The sequence below is a fragment of the Cucurbita moschata genome, unplaced genomic scaffold, assembly GCF_002738365.1.
Source record: "Cucurbita moschata cultivar Rifu unplaced genomic scaffold, Cmos_1.0 Cmo_Scf00008, whole genome shotgun sequence".
Lineage (NCBI taxonomy): Eukaryota > Viridiplantae > Streptophyta > Magnoliopsida > Cucurbitales > Cucurbitaceae > Cucurbita > Cucurbita moschata.
In genome coordinates, this window is record NW_019268524.1 from 5,084,510 (window position 1) to 5,099,528 (window position 15,019).

The window sequence follows — 15,019 nt, forward strand, 5'->3', positions numbered from 1 at the left end:
TTTTTTTTTTTTTTTTTTTTTTTTTTTTTTTTTTTTTTTTTTTTTTTTTTTTTTTTTTTTTTGTCAAAAGGGGCTTACCCCTAACCCCCTAAACTTAAAAAAACAAAAACAAATCCTCTATTCTATTATTCTCTTTCTATCTCACATTTCTTCCCTTTTACCTTTATAAATATTTTTAATACAACTCGTTCCCGTCTTCGTATATGAGATATTTTAAGAGGGTACGACGAAAGAATAAGAAGGGTAATTTCACTATATTTCTAACCAACAACCGGCCCTACCACAATAATATTTTTTTAGTGGGACAATAACTCGAGGAAAAAATAAGAAGGGTGTGATTTCACTATAGATTATCCATCTTTTACCGTTCGTCTCAATAATACCCTTAAAACTTATAAAAATGTCTTTAAATTTTTAAAAATTTTCATAATACTCTTGAACTGTTTTTTTTTTTAATTAAAATTAAAGAATATTCTTATCTAATAAAATTATTAGTACTAATACTCTTAAACATTTAGTTTTTTTTAACCGGACGTTTAACTTTTTAAAACTTTTTCTTTTGTTAAAAGTTAAATGCGTTTTAAAAATTGAGAAGTTAACAGTGATAAATAACAAATAAAAGCAAATAATATTTACTAGCGATAGATTTAACAGTAGCGATAGATTTAACAGAAGATTGCATTAAATTGGACCTTCAAGCTGTGAAAGAAACTTGGCCATTGAGCCCTTTTTTGCATATTGGCTTTTGGAAGCACTGACGCAGAAGGCTGTCGTCATGATTTCTTGATAAAGATGCAAATGAAAAGGGCAAAATATTGCAATAAAAAGCTACACCCTTTCCAACTCTGCAACATGCAGGGACACAAGCATTTTTATTCATTTTTTTGGGGACCAACTTTGGCTTAATTGCGATTTGGTCCCTCATCTTTTATCCCATTTTCAATTCAAGTGCTTCAACTATTACATTTTTTCATTCTCACCCATCAACTTTTAGTTTCTACCACTAAAATCACACAACTTTTTAAAAAATGAGTAAATCAATCTCAACCTATGGGGCCATTTCCAAGGCCACTTGCCCAATTGATTCACGTAATATTCACTGCACATTCCCATCAGCATTTCACTGACGATTGTGACATTTCCTCTAGGCGTTGGGAGGTTGACTGCAAATATTTGTTGCTGTCACTCATACACAGTTTAGCAGTCTCCATCAGATTGGAGCAAATTGCATATGTTTCGTCTTTTAGCTGTCATACAAGAAGATGAAAGTATGAGAAGAAAATATGCTAGACTGTTTCTTCTGCACTGAGAGGAAAAAAAATGATTATTTAGTAATTTCACGGAGTTTCTACAAGAAACGTGCTAGTCCTTGTGTGAGATCCCACGTTGGTTGGAGAGGGGAACGAAGCGTTCCCTCTCCCTAGCAGATGCGTTTTTAAAACCTTGAGGGAAAACTCAAAAGGAAAAGCCCAAAGAGGACAATATCTGCGGTAGAAACTTGCAAGTTCTTGTGTGAGATCTCACGTTGGTTGGAGAAGGGAACGAAACGTTTTTTATAAGGGTGTGGAAACCTCTCCCTAGCAGACGCATTTTAAAAACCTTGAGGAGAAGCCCGAAAGGAAAAGTCCATTGAAGACAAAATCTACTAGCGGTGAGCTTGGGTTGTTAGGAAAAACAATGGTTATAAACATTGGAAGGGGAAAGTATAATTTGCTCCTAATCGACCAACCACCAATTTAAGAGAAGAATGAACCAGATATTGATACAAAATATAAGTTCAAAAAGTTTGTGATTGCATTTATAAACGATATAAACTCCGTAGTTCCCTTATGTTTTTCCTCGATGAATGTGACCAAAATGATGCAATTAAAATAAAATGCTTGATTAAGCCCAAACCCACTACTAACAGATATTGTTCGTTTTAGCCCGTTACGTATCGTTGTTAGCCTCCCGGTTTTAAAACGCATCTACTAGAGAGAGGTTTCCACACCCTTATAAGGAATGTTTCATTCCCCTCTCCAACCGATGTGAGATTTCACAATCCACCTCCTTGGGGGCCAGCGTCCTCACTGACATACTACTCAGTGTCTGGCTCTGATACCATTTGTAATAGCTTAAACCCACTACTAAAAGATATTGTCCACTTTGGCCCGTTATGTGTCGCTGTTAGCCTCACGGTTTTAAACGCGTCTGCTAAGGAGAGGTTTCACACCTTTTTAAGGAATGTTTCGTTCCCCTCTCGATGTGGGATCTCACATTAGAATTCAAATCAACTTTTTGTCGAAAGGGGAAAAAAACCAAGATGGAACCAGATATAAAAAGTTCGACCATCTGCACTAATTCCAGAAATGTCTCGCCAATGATTATCTTTATATCAAAGGATTGAAAATATTAGGTGGAAGATATTTTTAAAGTCTAAAAATTTCATGGGAACTTACAGTGAAAGACGATAAGATGGAATCACAAACTTCAAGCGCCAGTACTCCACGTGCGGCCTAATCAGAACAGAGGGTTAGTAACAATGATCCAATGGTTTCCTTCACAGCACTTCAATTAAGTGGAAATCATAGTTACCCCAGAAGACTCTTGCTGAAGAGCATTAACGAGATTCTGTACAATAAGCTCAGACAAAGAGACAAGTTCATGCAAGTAGGCCGAGTCGCCAAAGAAGACATTGTTCAAACCCCACAACTGCAACCGAGATAGAACTTCAGACTCATTTCATAACAAGCTAAGATATTTTGTTGGTTCTAAAAATTAGGAGGTTCATATGTTGCTCATCAATCAATTTCACATCTCTGGAAAGTTGCTAAATATATTACGTCGTCGTATCATGTAAGAAGATCTTAGAACGGAGAACAATATTTTTCGAGATATCAACTAAAGGAGACAACATACCAGTCCATTATCTGCATGATATGGGAGTCTATTTTGGGAACATGTAGCCAACAATGAAAGTATAGCACATAAAATCCTTGTCCTCATTTTAGGTGTCATCCTGCATTGATGTTCAAGAACCCAGGTACAAATGATAGTGGTGAAGTAGAAAAAAATGAAATAAGATTTGCAACAATTATGATGCAGTAAATGCTCACCATGGTATATCATTTACAAATGATACCAAAATCTTCGGGAAGTATGCACTTCCATGATCAGGATTACCTTCAAAAGAGAGGCAAAGGTATGGGAATTGAGAAACTGTGCGAGCATACGTGCATGTGTGTGCAAGAGTTTAAATTAACATAATCAAAGAAAACCATCGTGTGGAATTTTCTATTGGTTTACTCCCAAACAGTTGGGCACTAAATCAGGCAGGTTGGTGTCATGGTGCAAAGCTCAATAAATATTAATTAATGTCGAAGGAATGCTCACCTCTCTTAAAATGAAAAAAGAATATGAGCAATATAATTTACACTTGCAACGTGATATCAAAGTCATTCTATTCTGGGAGGTCTCATTAATCGGTGTAGCCTATATAGCTATCTTCCACCTTGATCAAATTTATTCGCAGCCTTCATAGTTACCAATCTTCCATCTTGACCAAAATTTATTCGCAGCCTTCATAGTTACCAATCTTCCATCTTGACCAAATTTATTCGCAGCCTCCATAGTTGCCAATCTTCCACTTTAACCAAATTTATTTGGAGTTTTCATAGCTACCAATCCTCCACCTTGACCAAATTTATTCAGAATCTTTATAGCTACCGTTGAAGTCGTGCGATCAATATTACACATCAATCATAATCTTAACCACTATGATATGACAAAGCATATTGAAATTGGTCAATAATTTATCAAGAAGAAATTGGAGAAGGGGATAGTTTGCATTAGTTATGTGCCCTCAGAGAATCTGGAAGATATACTAACAAAAGAACTTCATAGCTCAATGTTTCATGGTTAGTATCCAAGCTGAGAATGAATGATATCTATTCCACAGCTTGAGGAGTGTTGAAGGAATGACCTTAATTATATCTGCATAAACCCTAACTTTAAATATATTGTTACCTAATATCTAAGAATTTAGTTAGATTTATTTTTTAGTATTGTTATCTCGTATCTCGGGATTTAGTTAGCTTTTACTATAAAAGGCACATGTACCTCTCTAAAAAGAGAGAAAAAATGTAAAAAAATGTAAACCCAATTAACTATCAATAAACTTTTTAGTCAATTTTCTAATTTTTCAAGTGTCTGTGGGTTCAGAGTATTGTCTTTCAGCTTTTGTAGTTCTTTGTTATTGCTACTCTTTTGTGTCTTTCAGTTCTATTTCTTAAATGAAAGTTTTATGGTTCTTTTTCTTTTTGAAAAAAAGTATTAAGCAAGTAGGCCAGTCTATATCTCTTGCTATTAGTTGCATGTGGAAGTGTTATTGCTACTCTTGGGAAAGTAGTTGTGAACTTCGAATTTCTTCCAAGTCAAGGTGATCATTTATATGCTATTTGCGATTTTGATGGTTAAGTATTTGATATAATTAAATTCACCATAACTTATCAACTTAAGCTTTTAGGTTGAAATGTTGTTTATGAGGATGACATCATTCTTATAGGTGTTGATGAACTAGAACTTACCATTTTAAAGAAAAAGTTGCCAGGGCCTTTAAAATCAAGGACTTGGGAGTGCTAAGGTGCTTCCTAGGAATGGAATTTGGAATAACTAGAAAATGTATCTTTCTGAATCAAAGAAAATATATCATTGAGTTACTTGGAGAAACATGTTTGCCTGTGTGCAAGGTAGCTAAGATTCCTATTGAACCAAATTTGAAATGGGAAGCTGCAAAAGATGAACAAGTCAAGGATAAGGAACAATACCAAATACTTGCGGAGAAACTCATTTATTTGTCGCACACATATCCAAATATTATAAAGGGAACTCCAGGAAAAGGTATGTTGCTTAAAAAGGGAACTACAAGAAAAAGTATAACCATCTACAGGTTGAAGTTTATACTAATGCAGATTGGATAGAAAGCCAACCCTTGGCTATTGTTCCTTAGATTGAGGTAACTTAGTCACTTGGAGAAGCAAAAAAATAAATTGTTGTAGCTAGAAATAGGGCTAAAGCAGAATTTAGGGCATTAGCTCCCAGTATCTATGAAGGAAGAATATGGATACACATGCAGCTAGAAGAATTGAGAGTTGTATAAGAAAACACCTGTGAAAGTTTACGACGACAACAAGCATGTCATCTCTATATTCTATAATCCAGTTCAACATGATAGGACAAAGCATATCAAAGTTGACAAACACTTCAAAAAGGAGAAAATTGATATGGGTGTGATATATACTCCTTATCATCCAACTCGGATCAAATTGTTGATGTATTGACTAAAGGACTACCAAAAGCACAATTTGATAGAACGATTTACAAGCTTGCAGTGGAAAATATATTTAAAATTGCTTGAGGGGAGTGCTAGTTTATATTAGCTGTAAATATCTTAATTTGGTATAATTATTAATGAATTTTTATTCTTATTTCTTATTATTCTTTCCTTCCTTGCATTGAGCTTTTCTCCTGTGCAAGAAGGTCATCATGTATCTTACTGTTTCATTGTTGGAATAAATATAATTTTATTCCATTAAAAGTTAAAAAGAGAACTAAATGAACATATGCAAGCCTCAATCTTCATCATTTGAAAAGTTATATCATAGTTGGGTTGTAATGTATTTCTTTGAAGTCTTATTGTTGAAGTTTTCAACCTAAGATATTGCTTTGAAAATGGATAGAGGGGAAGATACTTGGCAGTCTACTAAAGCTCATAAATACAGTTTTTTAGCACGATGAAAAACAAAAATTGCACTAAGATATAATAGCAAGTTCTTTTATCAAAATAAGAAAAATTGAAAGAATTTTACTACCAGGAAGCATAACCAAGAGGCTGCATAACTTTTGAATTGAGGAGAGTAAAAGATCAGCGTCGGCTGCTGCACGGGAGCCTATACAGGGAAGTTAATGCTTCTATTAATTTGATACATGATATTTATTTGAAGAATGCAAACCACTCTAAACAATAGGGAAATAATTGGATGCCAATAATAGAGAATCAGAAACATATCGCTCAATTAGAAATAAATCCAAACATTTATGCGGAGCAAACTGATGAAGCATAAATATAGAGTTGCTAAATATGTACATTTAAATTAAAAGAAAAAAAAAGACTCAAATCATTGTAGCCGTAATGTGCATGTTTCTCAAATAATTCTCTTTGGCAGAATTTAAGTTTGATTATTCAACCAATGGAAGTTTTGACTGTGATGTTCGAAATAAAAACTACAGTAGCTTCCAAAAATGAAGTGATGAACTGACCTTCCTTAATGTCCACATTGTGCAAACAGCTGATTGCTGAATCTATTAAATCACCCGAATGAGAAATTAAACCACCTAACAAAGCAACCTGACATAAGAAAATGAATAACGGATCTGGTTATTTATGCAACTCTCTAATTCAGTGTCCACCACTGTAGGTTTGAGAGTAGTTTCATAGCACGGCCACGAAGTTATATGAGAGATTAGCAAGTGTTTAAAATTTTCAAATAATAACATCAACACAGAGGAAAGATAAAATTACCTCGGCAGTCTCAAGGTAAAGATTGAACTGCTTAATATGAGTTGATATTGACGGTAATGTGACTTCAGAAAACGCTATGCAGGATTTGACAAAATTGCCATGCTTCTTCGCATCTTTCAAAGCCTTTACTGCTAAACCATTGCTAGAATGCACGAGAGTGTCCTGAAAGTAAGTCAAAGCAACAACATCAAGAGACTTGAGACTGGTATGGAAAGAAGAATCCATCTTATGGGATATTTCGACATCACAGTGACCTTCGGTGTATTTGTTAACTTTCTCCTTTAATAATCATTAGATAAGTAAAACATATTATTAAGTTTTGTATAGGCTAGGATATTTTGTGTAGCCGGATTAGTCAGTTACCTGTTTTAGTTCATTATAACTGCTATATTAAGTTACCGGTTTTATAGTGAGATTAGATTATTTAAAGCAATTGATGCCTCCTATGTGAAATGGACTTTCATCCAAAAAAATTCCTTCCATAAATTCTTTTACTGATTGTCATCAGTATTTGGTATCAAAGCACCCTCGGGGAAGGGGACTTGATGGCTGGAAAAACCCCCAGACTCGACTGCAGATGACACAGTTCTAACCAGTCTAAATGCTTCAACTTCTGAAACCCATTATCCCCTCAAGCTTTGACACAACGGATGTTGGCAGTTAAAGGCTCTATTGAAGAAATAAAGACAAATATGCGTGAGAAGCAGCAGTTCATGGGTTCGACAGCAAAACTTCTGAAGAAAACAAATCTTCATATCCAACAAATATAGTACAAGAAGAAAAGAAAAATGAAGGGAGATCAACGGTTCGACAAGAAAAATGATTCCCTCATCAAGAACTACCAAGAACCTTCCCTTCCAAAAGACCTGAATCTCGTTTTCGTACAGTAATTGGTGTAATAAGTAGAACATTATTAAGTTTTCTGTATTTTGTACAAGCTGGGATATTTTATGTGTAACCGGGTTTCTAAGTTACCATTTTTAGTTAGTTATATACTGATTTATTAAGTTAACGGTTTTATTGTGAGATTAGCCTACTTAAGGTCTTTGTTGCCTTTTATGTAAGATGGACTTTCATCAATAAAATTTCTTCAAGAAATTCTTTTACTGATTTATATCAATTATACAGTAAACTGCAAGAAGCTATCAGGATAGAAAAAGGTCAATTTGTCAATCACTTTACAAGAAGGAAATATGCCCCACCTTAACCTCATCTATGGTACCAAATGCTCCACGACACTCAACAAGGAATGCTAGATGGCGCTCCCTCTCTTTCCCAAAGTCCACCTGTACGGCGAAATTCACACAAAGCCACCAAAAACCCTTAGACTATAGAAAATGAAAGCTAAGAACCGAAGATATCAACTAACTCAGTTACCAGTTGGACAAAACGAGAAAGCAAATGTGCTGGTTGATTTTCATCATCTTTCATGTTGGCAAAATCAAAGCTATCATTAAGAGCCTGGGAAATTTCAAAAAGCAATTCTACGGTTGCTGGATCACGTATATAGGAGCTCCTGTCCAGTGAAATAATAATTTTACAGGTACCACCAGAAATAGAATTCAAAGGTCAATGCAAAAAGCTATGGTTCAGGAAGTAGGATACATGACATTCGCACATATATATAGAAAAATGAATAAATAAATGAGACCAAAAACATGAAGAGTTACCTTGTAGCCATCTTAAGAATATTAATAATGATAATGCCTTTTGGTCTCCCGACAAGCAAATCCAAAATCTCCAGAAAATGGCTCTAGGAAGAGAGAAATCCAAGAGACTTGGCAGTTAATAAGGACGTCAAACTCTCGATTTTCATATATGAATCTAAAAGTAATTAGATTATTATAAATTTACTTATAGTAGCTCGAATACAAACAATACAAAGAACAGAAACATGGAGAAGAAGTTTGATAAGAACCGAGGATCCATACTAGTGCAAATACATCTTCCAAATGCTGGTAATGAGAAAGAAGCTTCCCCATAATTGACTGCAAACTGAGGAGTCCATTCTCATCTATCCCTCTATTGCATGTTCGCTGTGAAATCACATCTAAAATCGTTTTTACACGGCTATCCTGGAAAGTTCATGATAATTCAAATTCAGATGCGTTGAAACACAATATTGAACAAAAAGTGATATCGGGGGAGGAGAATCTTTTGGAAGATGTCGAGTGAAAACTTCAATATCCGATGTCATCATGATAAACTCATAAAAATGAACAAAATGACAAGTCAAAGTAGCTGAAGAAAAATATGAAGTCAACTAAATTTCAAAAACTGATAAAAGCATTTTGTTAGTTGAACAGTTGCATCAAATTTAAAATTCATAACTTGAAATGTGGTACAGTGAAAATAAAAGGCATTTCTAGGGACTGCCACCACTATCGCCTTGTGGTCTAATTTTTTTTTTTTTTTTTCTTTTCCTCTCTCTAAGAAGAAGAATGAACAAACTGAATGGCCAGGATCTCAGCCTGAAAAAGATCAACCCTCGCAAGAAAAAGGGGATATGCCAGGAAGTTACATGACCAAGATTTGTCACAGTTCTTTTTTCTCTCTTTTCTCTTTTTCATAGAAAAGGATTGAAGACACAGTTCATACAAAAGGCTCGGCAATATAATGTAAGCAAAAAGATAATGAAGTAATAAATGATCCTAATCAAGGTCATGTGTTGACTCAAGTTTACCAAATGGTTTTGAAGTACAATATCCAAATAGGCATCAATGACTGTCAGATACTCGTCCAGGCTCTCATTTTGTGCAATAACCTGGTATAGTAAATAAATTCATGCGGTAAGAGGAGCAAAAACATTGTGCTGCAAAACTGAAAAAAAAAACTACTTCAAGCAACTAGATATGCAAAAAGAATAAGAAAGAAAGAATAACCCATCTCCTTCCCTAAGCCGCAACATTGGATCAAAGAAATTGTTTTACTTTTAATGGTAGAGTGAATATTTCATACTGTAACTACGGCGAAGCTACTAGTTTAGGCACCTAGGCCAACTTCTTATACTCTGAGGTAGAATTATATAGATGGCTAGCGAATGAAATGGTAAACAGCATTATCTAATAATATATTTTGCTAGTTTACATGTATCTCATGGGTATGGGGTTCAAGCCTCACAATATTATTTTCTTGTTAGACCTTATGCAAATTTTCATGCCTACAAGTGGAGTACTAATGATATACAGAAAAAGTTTGATTTACTCCAATCTATTAGCTTAAGTTTTTTGGTTTAAAAATAATAAAAAAATAATTCTCCAAAACTTCTCCTGGAGAAACTTAAAATGAAACTAAATACAATTTCTCACCTCAAGTACATTATGCATTACGGCATCCACAATATCCACAGGAGGTCTCCTTTCACAAAGCCTGATCCCATGTAACCTGTAATTCAAGAACTGAACCAAAAGAAAGATAAGAAAACTGAAAGATCCAAAAGTCACTACAAAAACTTAAATGACCATTATGAAAATCTCATAAATATTGCAGCACTGGTTTTGATGGTTTCAAATGCAGAGGAACTAATTTGCATATCTCCAGATAAAAAATACCTGACGGAAGGATGAATCGTTGCTGCGATCAATAAGGTGGAGAAATTCCATAGCCTTCGAGCTTAATACTTCAACAGGAAGTTCCTTTAGTATGTAATGAAGAACGATTGAGACACACTGTGAATTCTCCATATTTCTTCCCAGTCCAAGCGCTATAAGTGTTCCCTCTAATTGTCTCTTTAAGAAGAAATTGGCAAGACGATGAATATCAGTCAATTAAATTTTTGTTGCTTGAACATTACGTAATATGTATTTTGGTTTTTGAACAGGTTTCAAAGGGCTCACTGATTTCTCGAATTCCATGTTTTGGATGATACTTTTCATAAGTTGCTCGTTAGAAATAATAGTGGTTTCGATTTCTTCTTTCCACTTTTGAAAAATGCCCTTGTTCTAGAGAATCTCTTCCACATTTTTCCTCTCATCCTTTCTCGCTTCTTTCTTTTAAATCTCATATATAATTTAATTCTGTTTTCAAATTACTTCTCTTCTTTCTTCCGACATTGTTAATCAACTTAATTGATAATCTCAAAACATCCCCATCTGCACTTCTTAACATTTTCATTTTAATTTCTCCTGTCTTCTTCAAATTTGTGTCCTCCTCCCCCAAAATCACTGAATCAGAATAAAAGAGCTGTGGTCGGTATTTTGATATCGAGTGTGTATACAGTAAATAATCAAACTGGTTTCGTGTCTATTTTAGGACAATTTCAGGACAGAATGTAACCCCGTGTAAAAACTGCGAACACCTCATTTCATACTCAAAGACAGCATACCTGAGAGACTTTCTTAAATATGCATTTTACAATATATTCGATTGTAGGCTCTATCACACCAACAAGCAAGACTTTGCTATCCGTAGAACTGCCAGTTTTGGTTTCTTTTGCTGGTATGAAATGTTTCAATTGAGCATTCGTGTCATTGACACATGACACTAGCAATCCTGGTAACAAGTGCATGATTCTCACGATAAGAATGAAATCATCAGTTTAGTAGCACATCTAGAACAAAAATTGGCCAATTCGATATTCTTTATGCATCAACCAGAAACTCGACTAAGAAATTTGAGGAAATCTTATGCCCAGGTTTAAAAACTTTGCCTTGGCCTATAAACATGTTCTTTCCAATTCATGTGAAGTTAAATATGAAACTAGCATCATATAGCAAGAATGTAATACATCTAACAGCAATTACACTAAAAAATATTAAGCATCTGCTTTCCAAACTCACGTATAAACATTTTCAAATGAAGCAACCAAAATATCAACTCTTCCTTTTCTTTGATAAGAAACTAAACCCCAAGCCAAGGGAGGTTAAAAAAGTCCATCAATTGGCCACAAGAGAGTTCATGTATACATGTCTTTTTAGTACAGGGAAGCTATAAAAAATGTATAGAAGTATAAACCAAAGAAATTACAAGAAATATCTCTACTTATGTAGGAAGAGGCAATAGGAAAATATATAAAACCCTACAAATAATGTTATAGGGTTGAACTCAATAAATCCAGTCACTAGGAACAGGAAAAATAACCCCGCAAGAATAAGTAATAGTCACCCCCCTCCTGGCCACACAAGCAACAAATATGTGAAAACCAATTGTATGCCAATTTGACGTACCTATATCACAAGAGGGCAACTTCTGTGCACAATGAGTCAAGTACAAACGACAATAAGCAGATGCCAAAGGATCAGCTATTCCTCTAGCCATCATCACCAAGCGCTGTATGACGACAACAGGTTGATCATCCAAGAATTGCCAACAAGGCAATAAGGCCAACTCCAAATAACTGAAATAAGTAGAAACAACCTACTGTTAGTGCTAGCTAAATATTCCATAAAACAAACGGTTATTGCAATTCTACTGATGATAAACTGGCAGTTAGCTCACCAAAAGACCTTGTTGAACAAAACACCCAATGTATGCTAAGAAGTTTTGACATAATCAGGTCCTCTGATCAAGACAAAACTCTGACAAAAAGTTTGGTAAAAAACTTCTCACCCTACTTTAATTCAAGCCACTAGAATGATCCAAATACAGAATTTAATAGTTCCAACTACACTAAGATACACAAAAAAGTAATCTCTAATTCATAAAAGGAGACTCACAAATTCCTAGGCATCAGATAGTTATTAACATCGACACTTTCCTCCTCCTTTTGGCGTTCAAGTAACTGGGGTTAATGTAAGGTTAACGGATAAACTTTGATACCACAAAAGTGACTACAAGAACACACACCTCTAATTCATTTTTACTTGTAGGCCTCAGTAGTCAGTAACTTAAATAGACAAGTTTAAAAGTTAAATCTAACTAAAATATTTGATGATTTTTCATTTATATTTAATATTTCAGCTTCTTTTTTTTTTTCAAGGAAGTTGGTGACCTGATGACAGGGGGCGACCGAAGCCCCGGTGGGAGGATAAGAAACTGATATGGAACATATAAAAGCCACAAAAGAGGGCACACTAAGGGTGGGGCGAGAGAACCCCCTCCCAAAGAGGAACTAATACAAAAGAGCCTCACAGTTGCTAGTAACCATGAACTGGCTATAATTACAAAAGAAATTCTTGTGATTTGAGCATCACTACAAAGCCTGATAGCACAAAAAAATGTATTATCCTTAGACTTTAGTTTTTACTAGTTTTGTGGCTTTATTGGTTACTTCCACGCATTTATTTGTGTTATTTGCAATATTCGAGCATTTGGAGCAAAATCGGAGCTTCTGGAGATACTGTGGTGAAAATAGAGCTAATTAGACATCATTTGCTAATTAAACATCATTTGAAGTAATCAAGTCAAGAGAAGAAGTAACCGAGCCAAAAATCCGAGGGGACAACATTGAGACGCTCCTAAATGCACCAAACAAGCCAAAAGACGTGTACCAAAGCGTTGACATGCTCACAAGTAGTCATTCAAGCCAAAAGTCTAGCAATGCAAGTCGTAGCATCAAGACACTTTGAAAAACCATTCACATGTCCCCTCTGTCAAAATGCGTGTGGGAGTGCCTCTGTCCGGAGCATTGGGACACTACTTGGGATTGTCTCAACGCTCAACTTCCAAATTTGAAGATCGTGGTTTTTAATTTTTATAGGGCACATCAAGACGTTGTCCCTAGCGTCTTCACGTTGTGGCAATATTTTCTAAAAATTCATCTTCTTTAGACTTGTTTTGGAGGAGCCAACTTTGAGAGAACAAACCCTAATTCGAAAAGTTCATTGTGTAGGTAGTGAGAAGAGACTTTTGGGAGCAAGAGGAAGATATTTCAAAGCTTGTGATCATGGAGATTGCAACAACAACGGAGATTAATACATAAACATATTTTCATTCTTTTTCCCTTTACTAAGTGATTTCATTATGGTTTTGTATTTGAGTTTAGCAGTTGTAATAGTGAACAGGAATAGATGCAGCTAGACTTTGCAATTTAATTAATTGAATGCTTTGATTTATTATCTTTCATTCTCTTCATGCTTTTATGTACTTAATGTCTATAATCTCTTGATCACAAATTGTTTGTCTTTTTTATCAAAATTTACACTTGAAAATGGGATAGTCTAGAATAGACCTTAATTACATGACTAAAGGCATTTTTTACTAGTGAAAAATTAGGGCTCCTTTAGAGGTGGTTAGAATAAGAGTTCTAAATTCCTTACATGTTAGTAAAAACTAAACGGTGATGTTGATTTTATAACACTGCATGAGAGTTAACTGTTCTTGTTAGAATCAGTAATGTATATTACTTCTTGACTGATGGAATGATTGCATGATAAGTCTTAGTTATTTTTTTAGTTAAATTGTGAAGCTAATACTTGAAGTCTATTCCCTAGGATATTTTTCTCCTCTCCCAACCTATATTTTCTTGTTATTCTTCTTGAAGTTTTGAACTCATCATTCGATTTTGTTCTCTAAAATAAAATTGGTTGTTCATATTCAAAGTGCTCAATTGAACTAGAAAAACCAATCATATGAACGACACTCTAATACTCAAGTCACTATATTAAAACTTAACTTGTGCGCTTGTGGCATTGCATAAATCATACAATAAATGTGTACACTATTGACAAAAGAATAGTATAAATTCAAATTATTCTGAACCCAAATAAATAAATTAAAATCAGAGATGAACATCATCCAATATCAGATAAAATAATTAATTCATCCTATGTGTGAAGCACCAAGAAAAAAAAAGGCCAACTCTACTTATCTACTTCAATAACATATCTTCAAAGATGTGAAGGACCAACTAGTAAGTATCCATTACTTCACCTTAATATTAATGTGTGAGAGTTTAATGGGTGGGGAGTAGAACTGGGCAAGTAAAATGCATCGTCTAATCATTCACTTCTATTTCTTTTTCATCTTTTTCTCTTAAAACGTTATTTTACAAGTGAAATAGTAACAGAAAACCAGAACAAAAAAAAATGCAAAAACTGACCAAGTACAAGTCCATTTGCCATGGCCAACCAACCCACCAACTCTGCCTTCTAAAAAAATTCTGATCTGATAGAGCCCACATTCTATGGATCATTTACCCCATCAAATTGAATATATCCCATCTTCAAAAAATCCACTTTTCATAAAAGCAAAATGGCATAATTATATATCTACCAAAAATTAAAAGAAACGGGAAACTTTGATAAGTTACAAATGAACCAACAAAAAGAAATGACATTACATGCGCGGAAGAAGTTCTTGAATAGCACCAACTTTGCAAAACCAGTTATAACATGTTTCCTTTGCGTTTTGGCAAATGTCCTTTATTTTGAAGTGCTCTGCATCAAAGTTACGATAAAAAGAAAATCAAGCTGATTATATAGAAATTTTAAAAAATAAATAACAAACATTTTTCTTGGTGTCTCTTACTAAAACCATACTTACTTTTTTTTTTTTTTTTTTTTTTTTTTTTAAGAAGGCATG

The 15,019-nt window shown here is 34.4% G+C and overlaps 2 protein-coding genes across 2 annotated transcripts in view; both read right to left on the bottom strand.

Annotated features, from left to right (window-relative positions):
- Nucleotides 1–1,263, bottom strand: part of LOC111446257 (mitogen-activated protein kinase kinase kinase 18-like) — a 4,714-nt gene extending 3,451 nt beyond the window's left edge. The window contains exon 1 of the mRNA XM_023084984.1: nt 1,257–1,263. The gene's annotated coding sequence lies outside the window, so the exon portion shown is untranslated. The remainder of the gene's footprint in view (nt 1–1,256) is intronic.
- Nucleotides 816–15,019, bottom strand: part of LOC111446399 (UPF0505 protein C16orf62 homolog) — an 18,302-nt gene continuing 4,098 nt past the window's right edge. The window contains exons 6-23 of the mRNA XM_023085209.1: nt 14,778–14,874; nt 11,725–11,894; nt 10,884–11,050; nt 10,111–10,287; nt 9,868–9,957; nt 9,243–9,323; nt 8,491–8,634; nt 8,230–8,312; nt 7,937–8,075; nt 7,762–7,845; nt 6,560–6,721; nt 6,298–6,385; nt 5,850–5,927; nt 3,096–3,162; nt 2,899–2,998; nt 2,575–2,691; nt 2,439–2,495; nt 816–1,247 (exon numbers count right to left, since the gene is read on the bottom strand). Coding sequence (XP_022940977.1) covers nt 1,113–1,247; nt 2,439–2,495; nt 2,575–2,691; nt 2,899–2,998; nt 3,096–3,162; nt 5,850–5,927; nt 6,298–6,385; nt 6,560–6,721; nt 7,762–7,845; nt 7,937–8,075; nt 8,230–8,312; nt 8,491–8,634; nt 9,243–9,323; nt 9,868–9,957; nt 10,111–10,287; nt 10,884–11,050; nt 11,725–11,894; nt 14,778–14,874 — 2,036 coding nt within the window. The 3' untranslated portion in view covers nt 816–1,112. The remainder of the gene's footprint in view (nt 1,248–2,438; nt 2,496–2,574; nt 2,692–2,898; nt 2,999–3,095; nt 3,163–5,849; nt 5,928–6,297; nt 6,386–6,559; nt 6,722–7,761; nt 7,846–7,936; nt 8,076–8,229; nt 8,313–8,490; nt 8,635–9,242; nt 9,324–9,867; nt 9,958–10,110; nt 10,288–10,883; nt 11,051–11,724; nt 11,895–14,777; nt 14,875–15,019) is intronic.